Source organism: Myotis yumanensis, unplaced genomic scaffold, assembly GCF_028538775.1.
Source record: "Myotis yumanensis isolate MYYU_CA2020_CCGP unplaced genomic scaffold, mMyoYum1.0.hap1 SCAF_7, whole genome shotgun sequence".
NCBI classification, from domain to species: domain Eukaryota; kingdom Metazoa; phylum Chordata; class Mammalia; order Chiroptera; family Vespertilionidae; genus Myotis; species Myotis yumanensis.
Genome location: NW_027223758.1, coordinates 35,771,575 through 35,797,322, shown reverse-complemented (window position 1 = coordinate 35,797,322; position 25,748 = coordinate 35,771,575). Strand labels below are relative to the sequence as shown.

At 49.7% G+C, this 25,748-nt stretch overlaps 2 protein-coding genes and 1 pseudogene across 3 annotated transcripts in view; 1 reads left to right on the top strand and 2 right to left on the bottom strand.

The window, feature by feature from the left end:
- Window positions 1-18,857, top strand: part of PIGU (phosphatidylinositol glycan anchor biosynthesis class U) — an 87,079-nt gene extending 68,222 nt beyond the window's left edge. Inside the window, exons 11-12 of the mRNA XM_070420175.1 lie at window positions 6,143-6,285; window positions 18,427-18,857. Coding sequence (XP_070276276.1) covers window positions 6,143-6,285; window positions 18,427-18,540 — 257 coding nt within the window. The 3' untranslated portion in view covers window positions 18,541-18,857. The remainder of the gene's footprint in view (window positions 1-6,142; window positions 6,286-18,426) is intronic.
- LOC139013826 (large ribosomal subunit protein eL8-like) lies at window positions 14,215-18,968 on the bottom strand (annotated as a pseudogene).
- A 76-nt stretch (window positions 18,969-19,044) lies between these two features.
- Window positions 19,045-20,622, bottom strand: MAP1LC3A (microtubule associated protein 1 light chain 3 alpha). Of its 2 annotated transcripts, XM_070420177.1 has the most exons (5): window positions 20,414-20,622; window positions 20,048-20,103; window positions 19,851-19,957; window positions 19,458-19,627; window positions 19,045-19,197 (listed from the first exon to the last, which is right to left on the bottom strand). In XM_070420177.1, the coding sequence occupies exons 1-4, from the start codon at window positions 20,451-20,453 to the stop codon at window positions 19,465-19,467; spliced, it is 366 nt and encodes a 121-aa protein (XP_070276278.1). In that variant the 5' UTR covers window positions 20,454-20,622; the 3' UTR covers window positions 19,045-19,197; window positions 19,458-19,464. The 2 variants fall into 2 exon arrangements, with proteins under 2 accessions (XP_070276278.1, XP_070276277.1); XM_070420176.1 differs by having other exon boundaries at window positions 19,045-19,627.
- Between the last annotated feature and the right edge of the window lie 5,126 nt (window positions 20,623-25,748).

Below are 25,748 nucleotides of genomic sequence, written 5' to 3'. Positions count from 1 at the left end.
TGATCATCCCCTGCTCAGAAGGTGACCGAGTGGGGATCTAGTTGTGCTTCCTAGCCCCCAGTGTTCCCCTCGGGGGCCCTTAGCCCTCTGTGTGGGTTCTTTTCAGTGTTTGTGGGCTCTGTAAGCTCATGATTCACTTGCCTCTGTGTCCCCAACACCTAGGATCAAACCTGACACACAGCACAACTCGGCAAATGTTTGTGGATGGGGGTTTTAAACCTCTAATAAAGAGGCAGTGTCAGCGGCCCAACACCACCTGATTCTCTAACCAGAATGGAAAGGAAGCTGTTGAACTTTCCTTGCCTACAGTGGGTGTATAGCAAGGTGTCAAGAATGAATTCTAAAGGGCAGGCTTCAGAGGAAGTGACTTTTTATTATTGTTTTGGAGCTGTCTGGGAGTCAACCAGGAAGTGAAACTGACCAGCTGCCAGAAAGAAACCTACCTGTAAGAGTGGGCCTCTGAGCAAGGTACACAGCTGAGTGGGCGGGCCAGGCAGGCCTGCTCTTGCAGGTGATGGCCTGGTGGGGCGATGACCAGTCCTGCCTGACTGGGAGGAGGAAGTGGCATCTTCTGCCTGTGACATCCTCATTGCACAGATAAGAATCACCCAGTCCAGCGGGTGCAGGGTCAGAGTGGGGCCCCTTGGCAGAGAGTAGCTAATGACAAATCATGAAGCCACCAAACACGTGAACATACCCAGTTTGTGACATAGTGGGTCTTGGGGACATCGAACCTCTTTCCCTGAAAGTAGAGTACTTTTTTCCTAGCTATCTCTCCTGCACAGAGCATCTCTCCCTCAGGTAACATCTTTCATCCCATATTGCCGAACACAGTCTGGCCCAAACTGGCCCGAGTCTCATTTCTGGCTTTCCTGTGTGTTTTAAGGCAAATCATTTAATTTTTCTGGGCCTCCCATTTTTTCATCTGTCAAATGGGGAGAATATCATGAGTGTTTTAAGTTTGAGACCGTGTAAATAAAAATAGCACTGTAGTTATCAGAAGTAATAATTATGTGGGGAAGGAGGTCTTCTGCATAGTTCCATGGTCAAAGTTTCAGGCTTGGTAGCCAGAGTCATTCAGTCATTCAAATAAACATATTCTTCAAAACTTGAAATAAGCTATTTTATGCCCTCTGGGGTGATGAGGCACAAAAAATAAGGATGGAGTTTCCGGGAACCTGGATGATGTAATGGATGCTGTTGCTGGCAGGCTGGGCTATTTCAGCTGTCTGAAGGCCCCGCAGAGAGGTTGGCTGCCGTCCCTCAGTGCCGAGTGCCGGCAGCACAGTACTCACGCTTGGGGTGTCTGTTTGGGGCATGAAAACTGTGAGTCATGACACCCAGTGAGGAGTGTCTTCAGCCTGGTCCTGAGAACCTGTGAGTGGAGGCTTTGAGAAGACTTTAAGCCTAAGTTGAATATATTCAGACTTTTAATGTGGCTAAGAATTCAGTTTAAATGTTAGTTACTAGTGCTAACATGCCTGCTAACACATTCACCTTTTTGTTTTTCTGTCCTGCTCAGCGGGGAGAAGAGGCACAGGGGCCCTTCCCTGAGTGTAGGTCCCAGACATACCAGGGCTCAGTGGTGCCTGGGGCCAGGATGAGTCATAGGACACACAATTGTGGTGTTAGGGAACAGCCTGCTGGCAGAGCCCTTGGCACCTGCCGAGGTCCAGCTGAAAAAGCCAGTTACCAAAGGGCTGGATTTTGTTTGTTTTATTTTGTTTTAATTGACTATTATATAAAGATAAAATACTATTGATAAATATATATATAAATTATAAAAGAATAATAATACAATAAATTCCCATGTACCTAGCACCTAGTTTAAGAAAGGGAATGACATCCTAGCTGGTTTGGCTCAGTGGGTAGAGCATCAGCCTGCAGACTGAAGGGTCCCAGGTTCAATTCTGGTCAAAGGCACCTACCTCAGCCCTGGTTGGGCCCGTGCAGGAGGCAACCAATCGATGTGGCTCTCTCTGTCTCTCCCTCTCCCTTCCACTGTCTATAAAAATCAATGGGAAAATATCCTTGGGTGAAACCTAACAAGGGAGGGAGGGAGGGGGTGGGGGAAGGGAGAGAGAGAAGGAGGGCGGAGGTGGGGGGTGGGGGGAGGGAGGGAGGGAGGGAGGAAGAAAGGGAACAACTCTATGACCTTTGAAGTCCTTAAATCCCCTCTGTGCTCCTCCTGATGGGACTGGAATTTTATTTCTGAATGTCTGAGGCTTAGAGAGAGAAAGTGACTTGCCTGAAGTTTCAGTTTGTCAATAGTGGAGCCAGAGATTGGATAAGCCAACCCAGTGAATGTAGTGGGGAACTTGATTCCGTCTGGCCTGGCAAGTCTCATGAAGGGTAAACCCTTTCGTCTCACTAGACCCGGGTCATCTCTGACATCTCTGACACCTGGTGCCTGGAACAAGCTGTCCTGTGCCCTGGGTCCCTACTGCATCTTCTCTGGCATACAGCTTTAATCCTCTGGCCCGTCAGCCAGCAGGAGTGAGGAGCAGCTCCCCAGTCCTGCAAAGGTCACCGCAGGCCAGAAGCCAGCTGGATGCTGATGACATTTCCTCCAGGCACATGGGAATGTGTGTTTGCAGGTCTTCATAATTGCACCCAGGAGCTGCCTGTGAGCCTCCCCCAGTCTCTGTGCACTAGGTCACCTTCTTGTCACCTGATCTGAAGTCCAGAGTTGCTGGAGGCATGGAATAAAGACCCACCTGGGCTATCAGGCCACTGGAGTTCTCTTTCAGGAAAAATGTATATTCTTTTCAGCAAAATAATTTCCAGAGGGCAAGAAAGAACACTGAAATGTAAATAGTGATATCGAAGTGGAGCAATGATAAATAGGTTTATTATTTCTCAAGGTTGTAACATTGCTTAATAATAACAACAACAACAATAATAATTCTCAGTGCACACATCCCTTTCCCCAGACTCCTGTTCTGGGAGAGAGGATGAGAGGTCTCAGGAAGGCTTTAACCTGTCAGCTGTGAAAGCCCAGAATTGTGGAAATTTCAGATCAGAAAAGAGGACCTCAGAAGCCCTCCAGGTCAGTGTTTCTAAATTGTGGGATTTCAAAGACCACTAAAATTTCAGAAATCTCTGATGACAGAGTTGCCAACTTTTAATTTTACTGATGACATTAAAACAGTCAACTACCAGCCCTAGCTGGTGTAGTTCAGTAGGTTGAGCATCATCCAGTGCACCAAAATGTCGCCAGTTCGATCCCTGGTCAGGGTGCATGCAGGAGGCAACCAATCGAAGTTTCTCTCTCTTCCTCTCTCTCTGCCTCTCTCTCTTTAAAATCAATAAAAACATTTTTAAAAACAAAAAACAGTCAACTACCAACCATTCATTTTCATTTCATAAAAGAGAGGACTTTTTACAAAAGCAACAACCAGTAACAAAAAACACCTGTCATTTCTCATTAAGAATGAACCTTAAATTGAAAGCATTCAGCTTTCATAGGAACTTTGAACTACCTGTCCTGGTCATTCTCCCTGTGACAGCGAAGTCTCTGTTGCAGACTGCTGTGGGTCTCTCTCCTCTTTGTAAGGTCTACAACTGTGACCCAGTGGTTCACAGCCATGGCTGCATATTGCAATCACGGGGGAAGATATTTTATTTTATTTTATTTTTATGGGGTAAGCTTTTAGAAACTATGATGGACCCATCCCTAGAGACTCTGATTTACTTAATGTGGCTTCCACAGATGATTTCATTTTGCAACCAAAATTGAGAAACCTGTGTAATCCATTCTCCCTCCCAATGCATGAAACCCCCACAATAGCATTTCAGCCAAGTCTTTTACAGCTGATACCAACAGCCTTAAGGTTCCAGAGTTTCCCTATCCCTTCAGTCTCCCAAAATTCTGACTTAGGAGAAGGGATTTCCTGAAGGTCAGGATCAGATTGGGGAAGGAAACTTCGACTCATTAAATGCCTACCATTACCAGACTTAGTGCAAAGGTTTTTTTGTATTTATTTTTAAATTTTTTAATTTAATTTTGTTTTTTTGTTAATCCTCATCCGAGGATATTTTTCCATTGTTTTGGGGGGCTTTTTTGTGGGGGTTTTTTGTGTGTTTTTTTAGGGATAGTGGAAGAGAGAGGGAAAGACAGAAATATTGATGTGAGAGAAACACATCAATTGGTTTGCCTCCGACCAGAGCCAGGGCCCGAGGAGCCTGCAACCAAGGTACGTGCCCTAGATTGGGATTGAACCTGGGACCCTTTGGTCTGCAGGCCAACACTCTATCCACTGAGCCAAACCGGCTAGGGCTTTTTTGTGTTTCCATAAGGTATTCTTTTTTTTTTTTTTAATTGATTTCAGAGAGAAAGGGAGCAAGAGAGAGAAATAGAAACATCAGTGATGAGAAAGAAACATCAATTCGCTGCCTCCTGCAAGCCCCACACTGGGGATCACGCCCACAACCCGGGCATGTGCCTTGACAGGAATCGAACCGTGACCTCCTGGTTCATAGGTTGATGCTCAACCACTGAACCTTGCCGGCTGGGCAAGGTATTCTTTTAATTAATTTATCTTAAATAATATTTCTTAGTTCACTTAAAAATACAAAAGTGTAAAGAAAGAAATAAAAAATAACATATAATCTTACTTTCAGAGGTCCCCTATTGAATTAGAAGAGGAAAAAAAGCACAGTGTAGTAGGCAGAATAATGCCCCCTTCTCACCTCCCACAACCATGTTCACATCATAATCCCCCAAACCTGTGATTATATCACCATCCATGGCCAAAGGACCTTCAGGTGGGAGAGTATCCTGGAATGTCCAGGTGGGCCCAGTGTAATCAGGTGGGAGCAGGGGTATGTGGGAAATCTCTGGACCTTCCTCTCGGTTTTGCTGAGAATCTATAACTGCTCTAAGAACTAAAGTGTGTTTTTTGTTTGTTTGTTTGTTTTAATCCTCACCTGAGGATATCTTTTCCATTGATTTCTAGAGTGAGTTGGAGGTATGGGGAGAGAGAAAGAGAAACATCGATGTGAGAGACTCATCGATTGGTTCCCTCCTGCATGCACCTGTACCCCGACTGGGGCTGGGAAACCTGCAGCTCTTCGGTCCATGGGCTGACACTCTAACGGTTAGAGCCTAACCACTGAGAAAAACCGGCCAGGACTAAAGTCTGTTTTTTTAAAGAAGTGGTGAGGGAGTCAGGAGAGGAGTTCAGAGTGATGCAATGTGAGAAGGACGTGATTCCACATTGCTGGTTGAAGATGGGAGGGGTCATGAGCCAAGCACGCAGGTGGCCTCGACCCACTACAAAGCCAAGCAAGCGGATTTTCCCCTAGAGCCTCCAGAGGGAATGCAGCCCCGAAGGTACCTTGTTTTTTAGCCTGTGAGACCCATTTTGGACTTGCGGCCTCCGGATCTGTGAGATAGTAAGTTATATTGTTTAAGCCACTGAGTTTGTGGTAATTTGTTATAGCAGAATAGAAAAAACACAGTAATCCGTCTGTGCCAGGTTTTCCTGTTCAATCCGTGTAACACTCCTATGAAATTGGCGTTTTAGTCCTGTTTTAGAGATGGGGAAGCTGAGACTCAGAGGAGCTTGCTGACAAAGCAGGAATTTTAACCAAGGTCTCTCAAGCAAAGGCGAGCGTGTGCCCCACTGTCATGCTGCCCTCCCTCCAGCTCAAGGCACCTGCCTGCCTGGCTGCGCTGTGTAGCAGGCCCTCCCTGGGGCTTCATGGAGAGCTGCTCCTCAGTGGGATTCCGAATTCCCTCTGGGGTGGTGTGATGTGAGAGGGAGGGTGTCTAAAAGAGGTGTTTAAATCACCTACGGAAGAGTGAGGGACATTTGAAGAGCAAGACAGGAGACTTAAAACATGAATTAAGGAGAATGGAAGGTGTGTTTCTAGGACCCTCTGAGATTGGGGTAGAGAGCATGTCTTGTTGCCCAGAGGCACAGGAGGAGGTACGGAGTCCAAATCAAGGACCTCCCACTGGCTTTGGGCACAGGCAACCATGACTCAAGGGTCTTAAATTGGCACCCAGTGCCTCTGAGTAGCAAGGGGAGAGGGGTGTTCTGCGTTGGGCTGCAGCAGGCTCTCCCTGGGCCTCTCGGTCCTGCGGGGCCATCACAGAGAATCAGCACTGGCTCATTGTGACCATCTGTCTTTTCAGTCCTGCGGAACATTTTTGTTCTCGGCTGCATCATTATCGTCTGCTCCCTGCTCTTCCCTGTCCTGTGGCACCTCTGGATTTACGCAGGAAGTGCCAACTCCAATTTCTTTTATGCCATCACACTGACCTTCAACGTTGGGCAGGTAAGAGTTAAGGGTGGCATGGGACAGGGATTCATTTTGTATTCTCAGACATTTGACCTAGGCTGTGGGTTCTGCAAACTAGGGGTTTGGATGTGAATGAGGGGACAGTAGCTCATTGTCTGGTAGAGAAGAGTGGGACATGAGAGCAATGGGAAAACTGCATCTGCTAACATCTATTGGGCTCCATGCTGAGCCATTGCCTTGTCGAATTCTCACAGCAAGCATAGTGTTGCCCTATTTTATAAATGGGAATTGAGCCCTGGCTGGTTTGGCTCAGTGGATAGAGCGTCAGCCTGCAGACCGAAGGGTCCTGGGTTCAATTCTGGTCAAGGACACATACCTCGGTTGTAGGCTCCTTCCCGGCCCGGGTCCTGGTCTGGGCATGTGCAGGAGGCAACCAATCGATGTGTTTCTCTCACATTGATATTTCTCTCTGTCTTGCCCTCTCTCTTCCACTCTCTTTAAAAATCAGTGGAGAAGTGTCCTTGGATTAAAAAAAAACAACAACAAATGGGAATCAAGGCTCATGAAGGTTGCCTCTTGCCCAAGGTCACTGGAAGAGCCAAGAACAAAATGTAGGGAAGGCTTGGTTTCTGAGACCACCCTCTTTCTGTAACAGTGCCTGGCTGCACGGCACCCAGTGAGTGCACCGTGTGAGGGTGGGGAGGGCAGGAACAGGGGGAGGAGAGGCTCCGGGGATAGCAGGAGCAAAGACAGGGACCTGAGAAATGGTTGGGTCTAGCTATTGGGTGAGTCTGGAGTGCAAATTGCACAGCTGGGAGTAGCAGGAGAGGAGGCCATGGGATCACTAAATGAGAAGTACCAGCAAGGAGCCCAGCCTCCCTGACCCAGGGCAAGCCTCCCCCTTGTGCTGTAGAGCAGTGGTTTTCAGCAGCAGAATCACTGGGGGGAGCTTGTTAATCTGTCTTAAATTCTGTAGTTATATATGGCTGTTACCATTACATGGCTTTGACTGTCAGTAAAATAAGCAGATTTTCTAATCCCACCTCCACAGATGTTGACTCGGTAGATGTGGAAAACAGTCAGAAATCTGAAGTTTTCACAAGCTCTTCCAGAGATTCTGTTTCAGGTGGACGAGCAAACACCTCCGAAGGTCCCTGTTCATTGTGCTGCGTCCTCTCAGGGCGGCTCTGTCCTCATCGTGGAGGTCCTGTGGGATCCATTGTACCGTTTACCATTTCATTTGCCATTGGCACAGCCAGGCGTTTCCTGTGCATAATGGGCTGGAAGGGAAGCAGGGCTAGCTGGGGAGACTCTGATGGCACTGAATAACCCCCGGGGGAGGCTTGCCTCCAAGGTTAGCTGCTGGGAAAGAAGGAAAGAGTTCAGGCTTTTGCTGTGAGTGATGAGTCTGGTATTTCCTGCATGGACATTTCTGGGCAATTAATGTCCAGCCCAGCTATTTATCTTGATTTGTGAACAGCAGGAAGAGTGATGGAGGGCCTGTGGCTTGGGTGGGACCAGGCCCGTCACATAGCAGTTACTGATGGTGGGTGCTCAGCACCTCCTACCTGTTCCTGCAGGATTCGACTTAGTGTCTTGGAGGAATCTGGAGGCCTGTTCTGGCTCTTCGGTCTTTCTGAAATCCCCTTACTTTTCCTTTGAAAGTGATGACTGGCATATGAGGGCATTGGGCCTGCCCTGGGACGCTGGGAGCTTGGTGAGCGCCACTGAAATACCCCCCAGTTTGTTGTCCAGTCATGAGTGTCAGGTGGGCCAGGAGTGGGATTGCAGTGATTAAAAAGCATCTGTGGAACTGCCAGGTAACAGCTTTCTATGTGTTGCCTTTGGCACCTTTATGAAGCAAGGGTCTCTGTAAAAGGCATGGAGATCTCGGCAAGTGGTCAGGTGCCATCAAAGGCAAGAGGAACTGAATTGTTGGGACAGGAGGATGGTGCTGGGGGTGGGAAGCAAAGGCCGGGTAGATGGAGTGTGTTAATGACTCAGCTATAGCGAAAAACCAGACTGAATTTTTAGCATTGCCTTTACCTTTAAAAAAAAGTCTTAAAAAAAATTTTTTTTTTCAGTATATTTTTATTGATTTCAGAGAGGAAGGGAGAGGGAGAGAGAGATAGAAACATCAATGATGAGAGAATCATTGATCAGCTACCTCCTGCACGCCCCTCACTGGGGATCAAGCCCACAACCCAGGCATGTGCCCTTGACTAGATTCAAACCTGGGACCCTTCAGTCCACAGACCAACGCTCTATCCACTGAGCCAAACCAGCTAGGGCTAAAATGTATTTTTAATCATACAAGCAATACATGAATTCATTGGAAGGGAAAAGAAGTCCACATAGAAGCATATGGAATGATAGTGGAGATCTGCCTGGGCCCTATCCCTTCCCCCGTGCAGGTGTGATCACTGGGTCAGTCTGGTGTGTGTCTGCAGACGTCTCCTGTATGTTTACAGACAGCTTTACATACATACACACACACAAGAGCGGTTCTGTTTATATAAAGAAATCACATCCTGCACTGCTGCTTTTCACTTAGTGATCTGATCTCACGATAATTCTTTAATGGCTCCGATCTCCCATGATTAGATGTACGATGATGTATCCTGGTGGACACCGAGGTTGCTTCTGATTGTTTTGCTATAAATGGAACAGTATTGCCTTGCGTATCCCTCCACGTACTCTTGTATAGGCATGCCAGTATTTTCTTGGGATAGATTCCAGGGGGTGGAATTTGCTGAAGCAGAGGGCATATACATTGTACATTTGGCCAGATATTGCCAATTTGCCCTTCAGACAGGTCAGACCAACCTCCAGGCTTCCCAGCAGTGGTCCAAGTGACTGTAAGCTGTGGTTTGTTCAAGCACAGCCAGCACAATGTGTCATCGGCCTCCTAGGGTCTGGGCTCTGTGGCTCTGAGCCAGAGACAACTCTGTGGGGTCAGATGCTTCCGGGACTGCTGGCTTGGGGCTTTGTGGCTGCCACCTCCAGATCACTAAAGGGGCTTGTCAGGTGGGGGCCCTCATTCACCAAGGCAGGCACTCCAGGCATATTGATGTCTGGGAGCACTGGCTGAGGTAGAAGAGCAGCCCTTTCATGAGGGTTATACTTACCCCTGCCCTTGCGCCTGTTGGTAGTCACAGGGTTTAAATATGAGACATTCAGAATGTTCGTATGAGTTAAATGTCACCTCCTCAAAGAGGCCTTTCCCGAGGTTCCCCTGCCCACTGTCTCTTTCTTAGCCCCCTTCATAGCACTTCCCCAACCTGTGACTATATTATTTACTCTTCTCTCTCTGCCTGTGAGCTTCTAAAGGCAGAGCTCAGCCTGTCCTACCCACTGCAGGGTCCCAGCTACCAGTGCTTGGCACAGAGCATTGTTTAGCAAATATTTGTTGAATGTATGAATGATCCAAAGATAGCCAGGGGGAACGTCATGTGATTAATGGCCAAATGTGCAGAGTAAGCACTGGAGGAATCTAGAGGGAGCAGATACCTTTCCTGTTGTGAGTGGTCAAGGGAGGCCACAGGGAATGAGGAGTAGGAACTGGACCTTACAGACTCAGAGAGTGAGAAGGGAAGGGGAGATCACCTAGGAGGTGGGCAGGAGGGAGCCAAGTCACCCCCAGTGGCTAAGGTCAGTGGGTGGCTGCTCTGTCCACAACCCTCCTCCAGCTTCTGCCAGAACCTGGTCTCTGGCCAGTGAAGCCCCAGCAATGTCCACAGCACAAGGCTCCTCTGCTCCAGTCTGACCTATAGTCAGTGTTGCCATCGAAAAGTATGACATTCAGGGACGTGTCCCAGTCCCACAGCTCGCTCTTCTCAGCTCTCCCAGCTGGGACGGTGCCCGAGTCACTGGTCCTCATTCTCCTCTCCCTGGGCAAGACACATCAGACGTATCCTGAGAACCGATGAGTGTGGATTTTCAGCAGGTGACCAGAGCCAGGCCGTCATTGCTGAATCAGGAGCTGAATATAGGGAACATCTTGGCCTGTAGATTTTAAGCCCTGCTCTGTTAGAGTTGGTCAGTGCCATACCTTATAATAGAACAAATTATTGGTAGATTATTAGTTTCACCAGCAGGTAAACCACTAGTGACCTCAGCCTACATCCTTCCCCCTGAGGCCATTAAGTGTTTTTCAGCATGTGGCACGGATCATTAGCTAATTGTGCCTCAGAGTCAGTGACCAGGAAATGACAACACCCATCCATAGAGGGGAGCGTGTGTGTGTGTGTGTGTGTGTGTGTGTGTGTGTGTGTGTGTGTGTGTGTTTACTGAGAGAGATCAGTTGATTGAGGTCCCTTTCCACTTCCTTACTGTGTGATCTTCAGCAAGTGATTGAATTTCTCTGGGGGGCAGTTTTCTCCCACCTCTCAGGGTGTTGAAAGAATTGGACATGTTATGTGTGGTCCTGTTGCCATTATTCATATGTCGACATGGGAAATAACACAAACTTCCTTTTCAAATACCCAGAGCAATTTCCTAGGAAACCATTCGGACCCAGAAACTGAGGGAAATAGAACAGACCCCTCCTCTTTGTTTCTGACCCTGTTCTTCTCCAGGTCAGCGACCTGCAAAAGACAGGTCATCAAGGATGACATATAAACAAAAAGGAATGCATTTTAATTTGGCTTTTCTTTCTTTTTTCTTTTTTTTTTTTTTTAGGTGACTTTGAGGGTACATTTATTAAGGCAGGAGACATGAAACAAGGAAGGGCCTAGCACAGAAGAAGCAATAGGAGAGCCTATGTGAGGCGGCTTTGGCTCGCTGGGAAGTCAGAGAAAAGGGGCCTTGAGGACAGGTTCAGGGAGTTAGCCCTGGATGAGCTGCTGCTACCCATTGCTCCCCTGTCTGCAAGCCTCCTAGGATCCCCCCGAGTTTAGGAGATCATGCCAGGGGGCAGGGCCAGAGCGGGGAGCAAGAAGAGGGGAAGGAAATGGCCTGGTTGTGTTCCCCAGAGGGGGTGTGCACCGAATTTAGCTTTTTAAAAAGAGTAAAATAAGATGTCCCACTCACCCTGATTCAACTTAAAATCAGGAAACATAGGAACCTTTCCCCCAAATTATAATAGGGTTCATGTTTAAAGAGAGCTTGCTAGAGGCCAGGCTCCTATGATCTTTGTCTTCTGGATCATGTGCTTTTGTGGCCTGGACCTTTCCCTGTGCTTTGCAACTACTCATGTGCACATGGAGAAAGGGGTGTGTGTGTTATTGTTGGCATCACAATGGAAGTATGACTTTTTGTCCTTTTAATAAAACGCCTTGGTGACCTGTGTTTGTACATGAGAGAGGTAGCTCCTTTTTGAGTCCCACATATGTAGACCCATCACACCTGACGTAACTACTCCCCTACTGACAGCCTTTTCAGTTGTTTTATTTTGTTACTAGAGGCCCAGTGCATGAAATTCGTGCACGGGTAGGGTCCCTAGGCCTGGCTGGCGATCAGGGCTGATCTTTGGGGCAACTGGCAGGGCAATCAGGGGGGCCCCCGCTGGCACCCACCTTGGCTGGCCTGGCGCTTCCCACTAACCACTGACCCCACCCCCCACCCCCCGCCCCGACTGCTGCTGCTGGTCTGGGCCTGCGGGCTGGGGGCAGCTCCTGCGTTGAGCATCTGCCCCCTGGTGGTCGGTATGCATCATAGCGACCAGTCGGTCTGCCCGTTGTTCCGCCATTCAGTCAATTTGCATATTAGGCTTTTATTATAAAGGATGATAAGGAATTCACTTAATTCACCTTTGAGGGAGGCACTGTTATTATTCCCTGACACAAATGAAGAAGCTGAGGCTTGGAAGTCACAAAACTCCAAAGAGGTACACTTATTCATGCCCTTGTTCATCATGTCCTCCCTGTAGACTGCAGATTCCACTGGGGCAGCCCCCTGGTCTCTCTCCTTCACCACTGTATCCCCAGCACCAAGAATATTCACTGCCTATTTATTGATGAATGAATGGAGTGAGCAGGAATTAGAAACCACATTTTATGACCAGTGATCTCTCAATCTTATACACCCTAACCTCCCAGTTCCAGTCTGCTTTGGTCCAAGCTGGGCCTGTGGCAAGTTCTGCTGGATTCCTAGGGGGTCAGAGCCAGAGCCCCCTTCCCCTCCTGCCTGTGTGGCAGGCCCTGAGAGCCCCACTCCTGCTCTGTCACACCCTGCCCATCCCTTCCACCAGAGTCTGGAACACGCTCGGAGCTGCTGCCTCCTCACATGGGGGGCCGCCCTGGTGCTGCTCTGTGCTGCAGACCCTGTAGGTCCTGGGCTGGCCCTGTTTTCTGTCTTCAGGGAGCCCTGGAATCTGGGCACCAACCCACTGGCACGTTGGGCCCTGCTCAGCACTCGCTTATTCACTTCAGGACAAATGAAACCCCAGTCCTGTCTCCTGAAACTGCCTCTCACTTGGCCTGATGTCATTTTGGGGAGTGGCCATGTGAGGGGACATGTGGGCAGATCCACAGTGTTGGGTGGTCTGTAGCCCCCACTTGTGACCAGATGGCGGCCCATTCCAGGCTTATTCCTGTGGGTTGTGTGGTGGAGGGTCCCTGTGGCCAGGCTGAGCCCTTGTCCAGCTGGCTGTGCATGTTTACTTTGATTTCCTCTTCCAGTGGCATTTACCAAGGTCTTAATTCCTTTGTCCCCCTCATCATCAGGCATCCCAAGCTTGTCTCTCACAAGCTTTCATATCCTCCCCCACAGCCAGAGTGACAGGAAAAGCCTGGGTTAAATGCATGGGGGCACGGCCAGCCAGAAGGCCTGGGCTTAGGAACCCCTAATTCCAGTAATTCCCAGCCCATCTGGCTCGCTGGCCTTAGACGAGTCACAGAGCTCCTTGGGCCTGATTTACTTATTTGCAAGTATGAATTAGGTGCCTGCTGTGCATCAGACGCTCTACTGGGGTGAACGAGAGACGTAGCCCTGCTTCTAAGGAGAGAACGAAAAGGAAATAGGCAGGATTGGGGTAGCCGGGTAGTGCTATGAACAAGACAAACAGCTCAGAGCTGGGCAGTTAAGGAAGCTCTGGAGGGAGGCCCCTCTAAGTGGAGTCCTGAGACGGGGTGGAGAGGGGGGCGGGGGAAGCTCTGTAGGCCTGGTGAGTGCCACCCGATAGGAACGAGGCCGTTTCAGGTCAGCAGTGTCAGAGCCACGTGGCCTCCTGAGCCTCACTGTGCTGAGGACCAGGCTGAGCTCTGGTTTTAAGCTGAGGACAACTGCGATAAGATTCATGCTCTGAAAGCCTCACTCTGCCAGAAGGGAAGAGATGTGAGGGCTGTAAGCTGGAACCTGAGCCCAGGGAGGAGGCTGTTTCAACCTGGCGAGAGGGGGTGGTTGCCTGAGTTTCCTCAGCCTAGAGGGGGTTGTGAGGGGTTGGGTGGGGAAAGCTTTGTTCAGTTGGAAAGTGCCACATAGAAAATGATTGCCAAAGGAAGCAGTTTTCTGTCTCTAGATGTTGCTTCCACACCCACGATTCCATGTTAACATCTTATATTACCATGACGCATTTGTCAAAACCAAGAAACTGACCCTGGGCCATTATTACTAAGTAAACTCCAGACTTGATGTGGATTTCCCAGTTTTCCCTGTCATGGCCTCCTAGGACCCAGTCAGAGGCACCACATTACATTTAGTTGTCAAGTCTCCCTGTGTCCTCTGCTCGCTTTCCTCATTTCTCATGACCTGGACTGTCTTGAGGAGCATTGGCCAGGGAGCCTGTCGGACACCCCCACTTCCAGTGTGGCTGATGCTTTTGTCATCATGAGACCAGGTGTGGGTTCTGGAACACTCGGGCAGTAGTGCCTGCTGGCACCTGATTCCATGCTGCTGCCCTTCATCGTCTGGTTCCACTGTTCCCAGGCTCCTCTAGGGGGAAGTTGCCGTTTTCCCTGTCCCTGCTCTGTTCTTTGGGAGCAAGTCACCAAGCCTAGCCCACCCCAGGGGGAGGGGGTGATAGTGGGCAAGAATTAAGCTCTACTTTCTGGAAGGGGGATTATCTTCATAGTTTATTTATTTAGGCTGGAGAAGAATTTTTATTTTATGTACAAAAAACTCCACAGTGCACACTTAGCTCAGCTTAGTGGCCGGTTCCTTGGCCTTGGCCTTTTCCAGCTTGGCAATGCAAGCCACCGACTTTGGACCCAGGACATTGCCTCCCCAGTGGCAGCGGATCTCATCATATCTGTCCTTGTAATTGGTCTGGATAGCCCCCACCATCTTAGCCAGAGCTGCCTTGTCTTCCGAGTTTACCTGTGTGAAGGCAACAGTGGTGCAGGTCTTCCTGTGGACGAGACACCCAGCCTGGCCTTCCCCTTGCTCATGCAGTAGGGAACCCCCATCTGCCAGCACAGGCAGGGCAGGAAGACCACCAGCCGGATGGGATCCACATTGTGTGTAGTCACTACCAGCCGAGTCTTCTTGTTCTCTCACTGTGGGGTGGTGACGGTGTTAACCCCTGCTCAAAGGACAGGTGGCCTCTTGGTGGGGACACCCCCTTTTTGCCGGCAGCTTTTTTCTCAGCCTGAGCCACCATTCTCTGCTTCTTCTCTTGCTTTGTCTCTGGTCTGTACTTGTGGGCCAGCTTCAGCAGTTGAGTAGCCATTTGGCGGTCCAGGGCCTGGGTGAGCTGGTTAATGGCAAGAGGCACTTTCAGATGCTCATAGAGAATAGCCCTTTGCTGCTGTAGCCGAATGTAGTTTGCGGGGCCATTTGACAAAGCAGGTGAGATCCCTTTTGGGTTTGATGTCCTGTCCAATGCCAGAATTCTTGGGCCTTTTCTCAGACAGGGGATTTACCACCTTCTTGGCCTCCTGCTTCTTCATGACAGCAGGGGCCGGAGCCACCTTCTTCCTCTTAGCCTTCTTCCCCTTAGGCATCTTGGGTGGCGAGAGGAGAGAGCTCATATATTATTATTATTATTATTATTATTATTACTACTACTACTACTACTAGAGGCCTAGTGCATGAATTTGTGCACAGGTGGGATCCCTTGGGGTTGGCCTGCGGGGATCGGGCCAAAACCCACAGTCCAACGCCACCTACCGCTCCTGCCTGCCACTCCCACTCATCCCGCCCCACTGCGCCTGCCTCGGGCTCGCACCCAGTCAGTTCCGATCGGGAGAGGCTCGCACTGCTGCAGCGGCGCTTGTCAGCCCTGAGCCCTACATCTGGTGCCCGTCCCAAGTGGGGATTGCCGAGACGCAATGTGGTGGGATGCCCCTGCTGGCCCAGCATCTGAATCTGTCCCACTGACCTTCACGTCGGTTGCCGGGTCCATCTGACAGCCGCTTTTATATCCTTTCTTCCTTGCCAAGCATCTAGGGAGGGGAAGTGGCCACCGTGCCTGAGGCCGGTTTCCAGGAGGCTGGCAGCACTGTCAGGATCAATTGGTGCCTGGCTTGTTCTCCCAAGATTGGACCTGCAGGACTACTGAGGGAGGGAGTGGCTGCCACTGGGCTGGTGGGCCACCAGGACAGGTCAGTCAGCTGAGCGGCTAAGACCCCACCAGCTCAACCACAGCTACAGGCTTCCCCAGACCAGGAACCTTGTGCCTGTGTAAGAAAGGGGCTGTTGCCGAAACCGGTTTGGCTCAATGGATGGAGCGTCAGCCTGCGGACTGAAGGGTCCCAGGTTCGATTCCGGTCAAGGGCATGTACCTGGGTTGCGAGCACATCCCCAGTGGGAGATGTGCAGAAGGCAGCTGATCGGTGTTTCTCTCTCATCGATGTTTCTAACTCTCTGTCCCTCTCCCTTCCTCTCTGTAAAATCAATAAAATATATTTTTTAAAAAGGGGGGGGGGGCTGTAGGATGTGAGGTCCGTGTTTGCTGTGATACCTGCCCCCATAGGGCAGCTGTGGTGCAAGGCCTTGAGGGCTTCCTGGACTTGGTTTGCTCTACTGATACCCACAGTGCCTGAGTTCTGTGCCCTCAGGCGCACTGGTGCATGGCCCTGCAGGGTCATGGCCACAAGTCCAGCTCTCCCTGTATAGTTTTAGACCAACTATTGAACCCTTTGTGCCTTAATTTTCATCATCCTTCCAGACAGGCTCCAGTCGTGTCCTTATCCTAAAGCCATCACTGGTGTTGGCCCTGACCTCCTCCTCCAGGCCACTCTGTGCTCTCCTTCCTGTCCACAGTGTGAGAGGCTGCCCAGGATTGGGGTCTCAGGGTCAGGGCCCAGATCCCAGGCTCAGCTCAACCTCTGATCTGCTCCAAGACCCTAGCCGGGTGGTCCCCCTGCTCTGGGCTTCTGTCTCCCCATTTGTGCCAAGAGGTGGTTGGTGCTGATAGTCTGAGAGGCCTCTGAGTGCCTGAGAGCTGGTGGTGTCTGCACTGGTGAGCCCCTCCCCTCATCCTTCCATGGGGCTGGCCCTGCTCCTCCTGCTCCAGGCACTGGAGGTCTTGGGAGCTTGGGCCAAATGGATTGTAAGACTGTAGGTGCAGCATGTGGGGACCTTGGCAAATTCCAATTCTGCTCTGGGCCTCTGAGAGGGATGGTGGGCTGCACGTCTAGGGCTCTTTCGATTCTGTGGTTCATACAGGAAAGACGGAGAGCTGGGTGCACATACCATTGTGCCCAGTGCAGGGAGGGAGGAGCACTCGTCAGACATCACAGAAACGAATGTAAAACAGCAATTTGGATGAGTTTGTGCTGCCAAATAGAGGCTAATGGGGCCAAGACTCAGTCTGGGGCATATGGGTGGGCTTTTCTGAGGAAGATCTTCCTGAAGTCTGAAGTGGGGCAAGCAGGTGTTGACTAGATGAAAGTGGAGAGAGCATTCCAGGCAGAGGAAACAGCCAAGATCCTGCAGTGGGAGGGAAGAGGCCAGTGTGGCTGGAGCAGAGTGAGGTGGAACACAGGGGAGCGTGAGGCATGTACACGGCAGGGACCAGGTGCAAGGCCTCAGAGCCCCAGGGAGCTTATCTTCACCCTCCTAGCTAGCCATAGGAAGCCTGTAGAGCAGCGGTTCTCAACCTGTGGGTCGCGACCCCTTGGAGGGTCGAACAACCCTTTCACAGGGGTCACCTAAGACCATCGGAAACACATATATAATTACATACTGTTTTGTGATTAATCACTATGCTTTAATTATGTTCAATTTGTAACAATGAAATTGGGGGTCACCACAACATGAGGAACTATATTAAAGGGTCGAGGCATTAGGAAGGTTGAGAACCACTGCTTTAGAGGGTTTTAACATGACCAGATTTGTTTTGAAAAGCAACCTCTGGCTGCTAGGGGAAATGGACTGAGGGAAGGGGAGGTTTGAGATTAGGGAGCCCAGAGAGGAGACTGCTATTGATGACAGTGGCTTTGTCCAGGGTGGTAACTGTTAAGATGGCTAGAAATGGGTGAATTTGAGAGCTTAGGACAGTGGTCAGCAAACCGCAGCTCGCGAGCCACATGCGGCTCTTTGGCCCCTTGAGTATGGCTCTTCCACAAAATACCACGTGCGGGCGAGCATGTACAGAGCGATTGAAACTTCGTGGTCCATGCGCAGAAGTCAGTTTTCGGCCTGGGCGAGTCTATTTTGAAGAAGTGGCATTAGAAGAAGTGGAGGTATGTTCGCTGAGGTCGACCCCCTCAGACTGAGGACGTTTTTAGCAAAGGCCAGCTTAGGAGTACCCTAATTAAGTTAATAACAATGTACCTACCTATATAGTTTAAGTTTAAAAAATTTGGCTCTCAAAAGAAATTTCTATCGTTGTACTGTTGATATTTGGCTCTGTTGACTAATGAGTTTGCTGACCACTGGCTTAGAAGGTAGAACTGACAGTACTTAGTGGCTGTGTACATGGGAGAAGTATCAGGTGATCCTGTGGCCGGAGGACCTGGAAGATGTGGGGCCTGGGTTCCCATTGGGAGAAGCTGGTTTGACAGGGAGCCTGGCTAGAGTGCATCCTAGAGGCCTGTGGGTACCCACGAGGTGAGGTCTGGCTGCAGAAGTACCAGTCTGGAGTTCAGGCCAGGGCTTGAGAAGGAGGTGTAGACAATGGTGGAGGGAGGGAGGGCCATACGGGCACTTCTAAGGTGTCAGTGAGACCTTGCAGGGTCAAGTGTAGATCCTGAGGTGGTAGGGTCTCCCCAACACCTGCCTAGCTCCTCAGGGGCCCAAGGTTTAGGGGGAGGTACCTCAAAGCTTCTCACACTCTCTCCTCTCCCCCCACAGATCCTGCTGATTTCTGATTACTTCTATGCTTTCCTGCGGCGAGAGTACTACCTCACTCATGGTCTCTACTTGACGGCCAAGGACGGCACAGAGGCCATGCTTGTGCTCAAGTAGGCCTGGCTGGGCACAGGGCTGCACGGACTCAGGGGGTGGACAGGCCAAAAGCTGGGCCAAGCCCTCTAGCCAGAATTGCCAGCAGGCAAGTCCTCAGGCAGATGAGGTTCAAGTCCAGGGTCACAATCTTGGCACCAGAGGAGAGCCAAGGCTGGCAGCAAGGCCTGTGGGGCTTTGCCAGGCGCACCTCCACTTGGACCCACAGTTTTTGGCTCTGCACACAAAGGAGCCCCCTCCCAGACAGGACAGGGGAGGAAGCAGGTGAGCAGGGTTTGTTAGGTTGTTGACTTAATAAATTTTTTTTGGTATGAAGTCTACCCTGGGCCCACACGGCACTCCTGGAAGGTGTGGGCCCCTAATACTCCCACGGTATACTACGCAAGGGTGTGGGTTTCCAGAATGAACCGTAAGTCCACACAACAAGTTGTGCACTGGTGAGCCGAGAATGGCGGGGGACAGGCCACCAGCAGCCCTCCCCACTCCCCAAGCAGCTGGAGGCAAAGGGCCAGACAGGCCTGAGCAATCTTTATTCTGCAAAGGGACAGTGACCACAGATCCATGTCAAGACCAGGTGAGCCAGGGGCCAGTCCTTCAAGGGTGGGTGGTTCCAGGCAGGAAGCAGAGCCTCGGGTGGGGGAGGGGCAGACAGGCAGGGGCCTAAAGTAAAAAAGACAAACCAGACAGAGCACGGGTGGTGGGGGCTGCTCCCCACCGTCCCCCAGCCAGCACCCAGAGGGGCAACCCTAACATGGCAGGCCCAGGATGCACACAGGGCAGAGGCGGAGTGGTTGGGATCCCCCAAGGGGTAGCATCCCTGCCGGCCCCCCAGGGGCAGAGGAAGCTCAGCTCAGGAGCCAAGAGCTCCCTGGGCAGAGCCTGACATGGCCCCCCTCTCCCCTGCCAACCCCTCCCCCTACTGCTGGCTCAGAAGCCGAAGGTTTCCTGGGAGGCGTAGACCATGTAGAGGAAGCCGTCGTCATCCTTCTCCTGCTCATAGATGTCCGCGATGGGCGTGGACACGCTCACCATGCTGTGCTGGTTCACCAGCAGGAAGAAGGCCTGCGTGGGGTTCAGCTGCAGGCGGCGCCTGAGGACAGGAGGGCAGCCCACCGTGAGGGGCCTGGCTGCTGGCGGGTGTCGCCCCGACTCCCTCCCCAAAATGACTCCCTGCCTCCACTTCACACCCATCCCTGACCTGAACTTTCCCAGAAGAGGGGCCCGATGCCCCTCCTATGCCGACTCCCACGCCTCAGAAGGACCTGGCAACCCCAGCAGCGCCCAAGTCCCCCTGAGGGTCGCCGCCCACGCACCGGATTATCTTGACCAACTCGCTCATGTTGACGTGGTCCGGGACCAGGAACTTGGTCTTGTCCAGGACTGGCAGCTGCTTCTCACCCTTGTAGCGCTCTATGATCACCTGGGGACAGGGGGGCGGGGCCGCGTGAGCTCGGGGCGGGGCCTGGGCGGGGCCCGGGCCGGGCGGGTGGCCGGGGATGGCGGGACTCACCGGGATCTTGCTGGGATGCTGGTCGCGGATCTGCTGCACCTCCTTACAGCGGTCGGCTGCGGAAGGAGGTCAGGCGCTGAGGCTGGATCTGGGTCCTCCGTGCCGTTTGCCCCGACGGCCCTCGAGGGGCGGCCCGGCCCGGCCCCACCTCCCCCAAGCCCCCGCCCCCCGGGCCGTCTGGCAGGCCTGGACACTGGACAGGGTGGGGAGGGCCCAGCCCAGGTCAGAATCTGCCTCCCAGCCTGGGGTCCGGCTGGAAGCTGACGTCACAGGGCTGACGTCACCTGCGCTGGAGGGTGGGTCGCGCCCCCAACTCCCCAATCCCCACCCCCTCCCCAGATTCGCAGGTCGCCCACCAGGCCTCACCGAAGCTCCGCCGCTGCTTGAAAGGCCGGTCCGAGGGCATCTCGCGGGCCCGGCGGGGCGCGCAGGCCGGGACTCCGGGGCGGGGAGGTGGCTGCGGTACTGGGGCGCGGGGGCTCCACACCTCGCGCGCAAGGGCTCTGGGGCTCACGCTGAGCCCAGCGTCGGAGGCTCCGGGAGGTAACTCGCTCGGGTGACGTCAGGTCACAACATTCCTTAAAGGGGAGGCCGGCGCACTGCTCCCATTGGGCCGACGCAAAACCCGCCCGCCGGGACCTTGACGTCAGGGCGCAAAGAGCCTGGATTCCCCGCCCGCACCAGGAAGGGGTGGCGGCTCCCAGGGGCGTCACAGTCGCGTGACGTCATGGCCTGCGTGGCCCCTCTGTCCCAGGCCGGGCTGAGCAGAGATTGGGAAGCTAGGAGGCAGTGGTGGGAGCGGAAATCACAGCCCGGCTGCAGCTCAGCATCCTCTCTCCCCTCTGTCACTGCCCTCTGACAGCGCACAGCCAGGCTGTTAGTTCCAGCGACAGTATGAGGTGCCGAGGATGACAGACCCAAAACGTCGTCCTTGGGGCTTATGGTTGGAGAAGGGAAAAGGTGGGTGGGCGAGATCAAAACATAAAAGAGCAAGTCGCTAAAAAGGAACAGAGCTTTTCAAAGAAATCCCTAGAACTGAAAAGTAGAGCTATGGACATTCAAGTCTCAAAAAGGCAAGCAAGCAGATTGCACACAGCAGAAGAGAATCTCTGAACTGGAGAATAATCAGAAACAATTAACTAAAGAAACACGGGGATGAAACATGTAAAAGGGAGTGAGTGGAAAGGTAAAGTGAGAACTCTCATGTCCAATCAGAATTCCAGAAGCGAAAAGAAAGAATATAGTAGAGGCAGTTCCTTAAGAAGAGTTTCCAAAGTTGATTGAAGACCAGGATCCTCACATAAAATCCAGAGCAGGATAAATAAAACTAAAATCAGCACCTATGCATTTTGTAGTGAATTTGCAGAACTTGAAAGACATCTGTTGGGAAAATGGTGAGCAGCTAAACTGGTAAACATGTAAGTCATCTAAACAAGTACTTAATTAGAACATGAATAGTGATGATTAATTTGTGGAGTGCAAACAAGGAGCATGAGACACAATAACAGGTAAGACTGGCGAGGGTAATCAGAGCTCAGGTGTTGTAAGAAGCTTGGTTTATTTGAGAGGAGGAAGAGGAGGAGAATGAGAATTGTCCAGCTTTCTACAGTTAAGCATGTATTTCAGACACTTAAGAGAAATCACTAAGAGTATGACTTCTAGTACAGAAAAGAGAAAAAGTTGGTAAAGGGTATTAAAATATAATGGCAGGCAGAAAAGGAAAAAAAAAAAAGTAAAAAGACTGGTATGTAAAGGGTGCCAAACCAGAGGTAGGAAATGTTTTACATTCATCTATTAAAACAGAGATGATCAAGTTGATCAAGCAAAATAAAATGCAGCTCTATGCCATTTACCAGAGGAAATTTAAGACCTAAGGGCACCAAAAGTTAAAAAAAAAGGGGGGGGTATACTTGAGAAAAACTAACCAAAAGATATCTATAGGAAAATCAGACAAAATAGGCTTTAAGGCAAAAGGCATTATTAGGGATAAAGGAGCGTCACCAGTCCAGCTGGCTTAGCTCAGTGATTGAGCGTCACCCTATGAACCAGAGGTCAGGGTTTGATTCCCAGTCAGGGCACATGCCCAGGTTGTGGACTCGATCCCCAGTGTGGGGCATGCAGGAGGGACATACAGGATTTTCTCTCATCAATATTTCTAACTCTCCCTCTTTCTTCCTCTCTGAAATCAATAAAATTTTTTAAAAGGGTCACCACAAAATGACGAAAAGAATTTTCAAGATGTAACAATTTTAAACTTGTATGTTAGAGGTTTTAAAAAGGGTTGAAAATGTATAAAGCAAGAGTGACAGGATACAAAGGAAAAGTGTCAAATCCTGTAGCATGGTAGGAGATTTAAGACCTCTTTCAGTAACTGATAGACGAAACAGCCCCCCCAAATAGATTTTAATGCTGCTAATAATCCTGATCAATGGACTCTGACAGAACCATGAACCCAGTCCAGTATGTTACTTTCAAGCACACAAGAAACCTTTACCAAAAAGTTACCTAACTACTGGACCCCAAGACACATCTCAACAGATATCAACGAATCCATTTCATACAGACCATATCCCCTGATGATAGACACGAGCGAAATAAACTCCAAATGTTTGGACATTTAAACATTCTTCTAAAAAACTTATTACTTAAAGATAAAATCATATAGAAACTAAAACTGGATCAAACAAAAAATGAGAATACATATAAAAACTCGGGTGGTGGAGCATAGTAAGCTGCAATTAGGAAATTTATAACCTTATTAGGTAAGAAGAAATATGGAAAATGAGCAGTGTCAAATAATTTTTAAAAGGGTTAACAGCCCTGGCTCAGTTGGTTGGAGCATCGTCCTGTATACCAAAAAGGTGGTGGGTTTGATTCCTAGTCAGGGCACATACCTAAGTTGAGGGGTCCATCTCTGGTTGGGTCATATTGGGAAGCGACTGATCAATGTTGCTCTTCTCTCTCTCTCTCTCTCTCATCAATAAGAAAAAACATGTCCAGATGAGGACTAAATTTTTTAAATTAAAAAAGGAATAACAGTGTAAAAAAGAAAAAGTGAAGGAAGATAATAACGAAGAGCAGAAATTTATTAAATATAGAAAAAAACAAAACAAAACACTAGTATGGACCACAAAGCTAGGTCTTTGAAAAAAACAATAAACACTAATTTCAAAAAGTACATAACTATGATATATCAGAAATGACAACAATAAGATTATACACTCTATGGCAGTAAATTTAAAACACAGATGAAATGGACAATTTTCTAGGAAAAAATCATTTGCAAGACTAATGCAAAAAGAAATAGAGTAGACCCATACCTAAAAAACCAACTAGTCCAAATGGTTTTCTATGTGAGCTCTCCCAAAATAAAAGTTAAAACCTAGCCCTGACTGGTTTGGCTCAGTGGATAGAGCGTCGGCCTGTGGGGGTCCCGGGTTCGGTTCCGATCAGGGGCATGTGCCTTAGTTGCGGGCACATCGCCAGTTGGGGGTGGGCAGGAGGCGGCTGATCGATGTTTCTCTCTCATCGATGTTTCTGGCTCTCTGTCCCTCTCCCTTCCTCTCTGTAGAAAATCAAAATATATTAAAAAAAAAAAGTTAAAACCTAACCTGCAGCAAACATTATACTTAATGGTAAAACACTATAGTATATGATAAAATGTTAAGCATTATTTTCTTTAAAGCCAGGGACAGCCGAAACTGGTTTGGCTCAGTGGATAGAGTGTTGGCCTGAGGACTCAAGGGTCCCAGGTTCAATTCCGGTCAAGGGCATGTACCTGGGTTGCAGGCACATCCCCAGTGGGAGATGTGCAGGAGGCAGCTGATCGATGTTTTTCTCTCATCAATGTTTCTAACTCTCTATCTCTCTCCCTTCCTCTCTGTAAAAAATCAATAAAATATATTTTAAAAAAAAAATTAAAAAAAAAAAAAAGCCAGGGACAAACTTTAAAATTGTTTTCACTGAACAAAATGCAGTCCCTGCCAGAACACCAAGACCAGGAAAAGAGCAAAACTATCCTTCACAGCCAGAATAACCAAAGGAATCTACAAACGAAAGAATTGCTAACTAAAAAAGTCTGACAACACGATTCCAAGTTTTAGAGGAATATGGGAACTTTTTACACTGCTATGGGAGTGCAAATCATTTCAGCCACACTGGGAAGCAATTTGGCAAAATCTACTAAAGCTGAAGATGCCCATATCGTATAAACCAGGAATTTCACTTCTGGTGCACATGAGTCCAAGAAAATAGGCAAGTTTATTGGAGCATTTTCATAATGGCCAAAAAAAGGGACCCACCTAAATGTCCAATTAAATGTCTTGTGTATTCCTATAATAGAGCTACACACTGTTACAGTGAAAGGGGGAAGGAGGAGTTAGCAAACTTTCCCTTTAAAAGGCCAGATAGTAAATATTTTTGGCTTTACAGGCCATATGGTCCCTGGCAACCATTGTTCTGCTAGGGTGTGGAAGCAGCCTTAAACTACTGGAATGGGCATGGCTGTAGCCCAGTAAAGTTGTCTCCTAAAACATATTTGGCCTTAGTTTGCTGACTCTTGATCTAGAGCTGTGTGTGTCAACGTGGACCTATCTCACAAACCCAGCGTTGTAGGAAACGGAGTGTAACACAGCCAGTCAGAGCAAACAACTAGGTCAGCCATGGCCTTGGGGAAGTGGTTACACCTCTCTTTTGTCAGACTAGCCCAGGCTGAGGCCACAGTGGGGGAGGGGACCATCCCTCAAATCTCAAGGTCTGTGCTCACTCTTCCTCTTACCTGACCAGTCAGCAGGGCTAACACTCCCTCCTCCAGTCCTCTGGTCTCTCTCCTCCCTGCTTCCTTCTCTCCCCCATCTTTTCTGACTGCAAAGGCCTGGCCTTGTCTCTACTTGAAAGTCTAGCAAACATCACAAACATGACCACCTCCAAATGAACCCATGATCTTCCCCTAACATGTAACCTTCCATGTCCTCATCCGTCATTTTTGACTCCTTTTCCTCACGCCTCCCCCCACCCCTCATTCAATCCATTCCCAAATCCTATTGGTTCTATATTGAAAATATCTCCAACCCTGGCCGGGTGGTTCTGTTGGTTGGAGTGTCGTCCCATACACCAAAAGGTTGTGGGTTTGATTCCAAGTGAGGGCACATACCTAGGTTGGGCGTTCGATCCCAGGTCCGGGTACATGTGGAAGGTAATCGATCAATGTCTCTCACATCAATGTTTCTCTCCCTGCCTCTCTCTCTAAAAATCAATTTAAAAAAAACACACATATCCTTGGGTGAGGATTAAAAAAATAAATAAGAGCCCTAGCTGGTTTGCCTCAGTGGATAGAGCACTGGCCTTCAGACTAAAGGGTCCCAGGTTCGATTCCCGCCAAGGGCACATGCCCGAGTTGGGGGCTCGATCCCCCCCAGTAGGGAGCATGCAGGAGGCAGCCAATCAGTGATTCTCTCTCATCATTGATGTTTCTATCTCCCTTCCTCTCTGAAATCAATAAAAAAATATATTTAAAGCAAATAAGAAAATATTTCCATTAAAAAAAAAACATTAAAAAAAGAAAAGAAACTATCTCCAGAATCTGACCACTTCTCACCACTTAAACCACTGCCACTCAGACCAAAGCAGCCACCATCTACTACCATCATCTCCTCACTGGCCTCCTTGCTTTGGCCTTGCCTACTTCAGTCTGGTCCTGCTA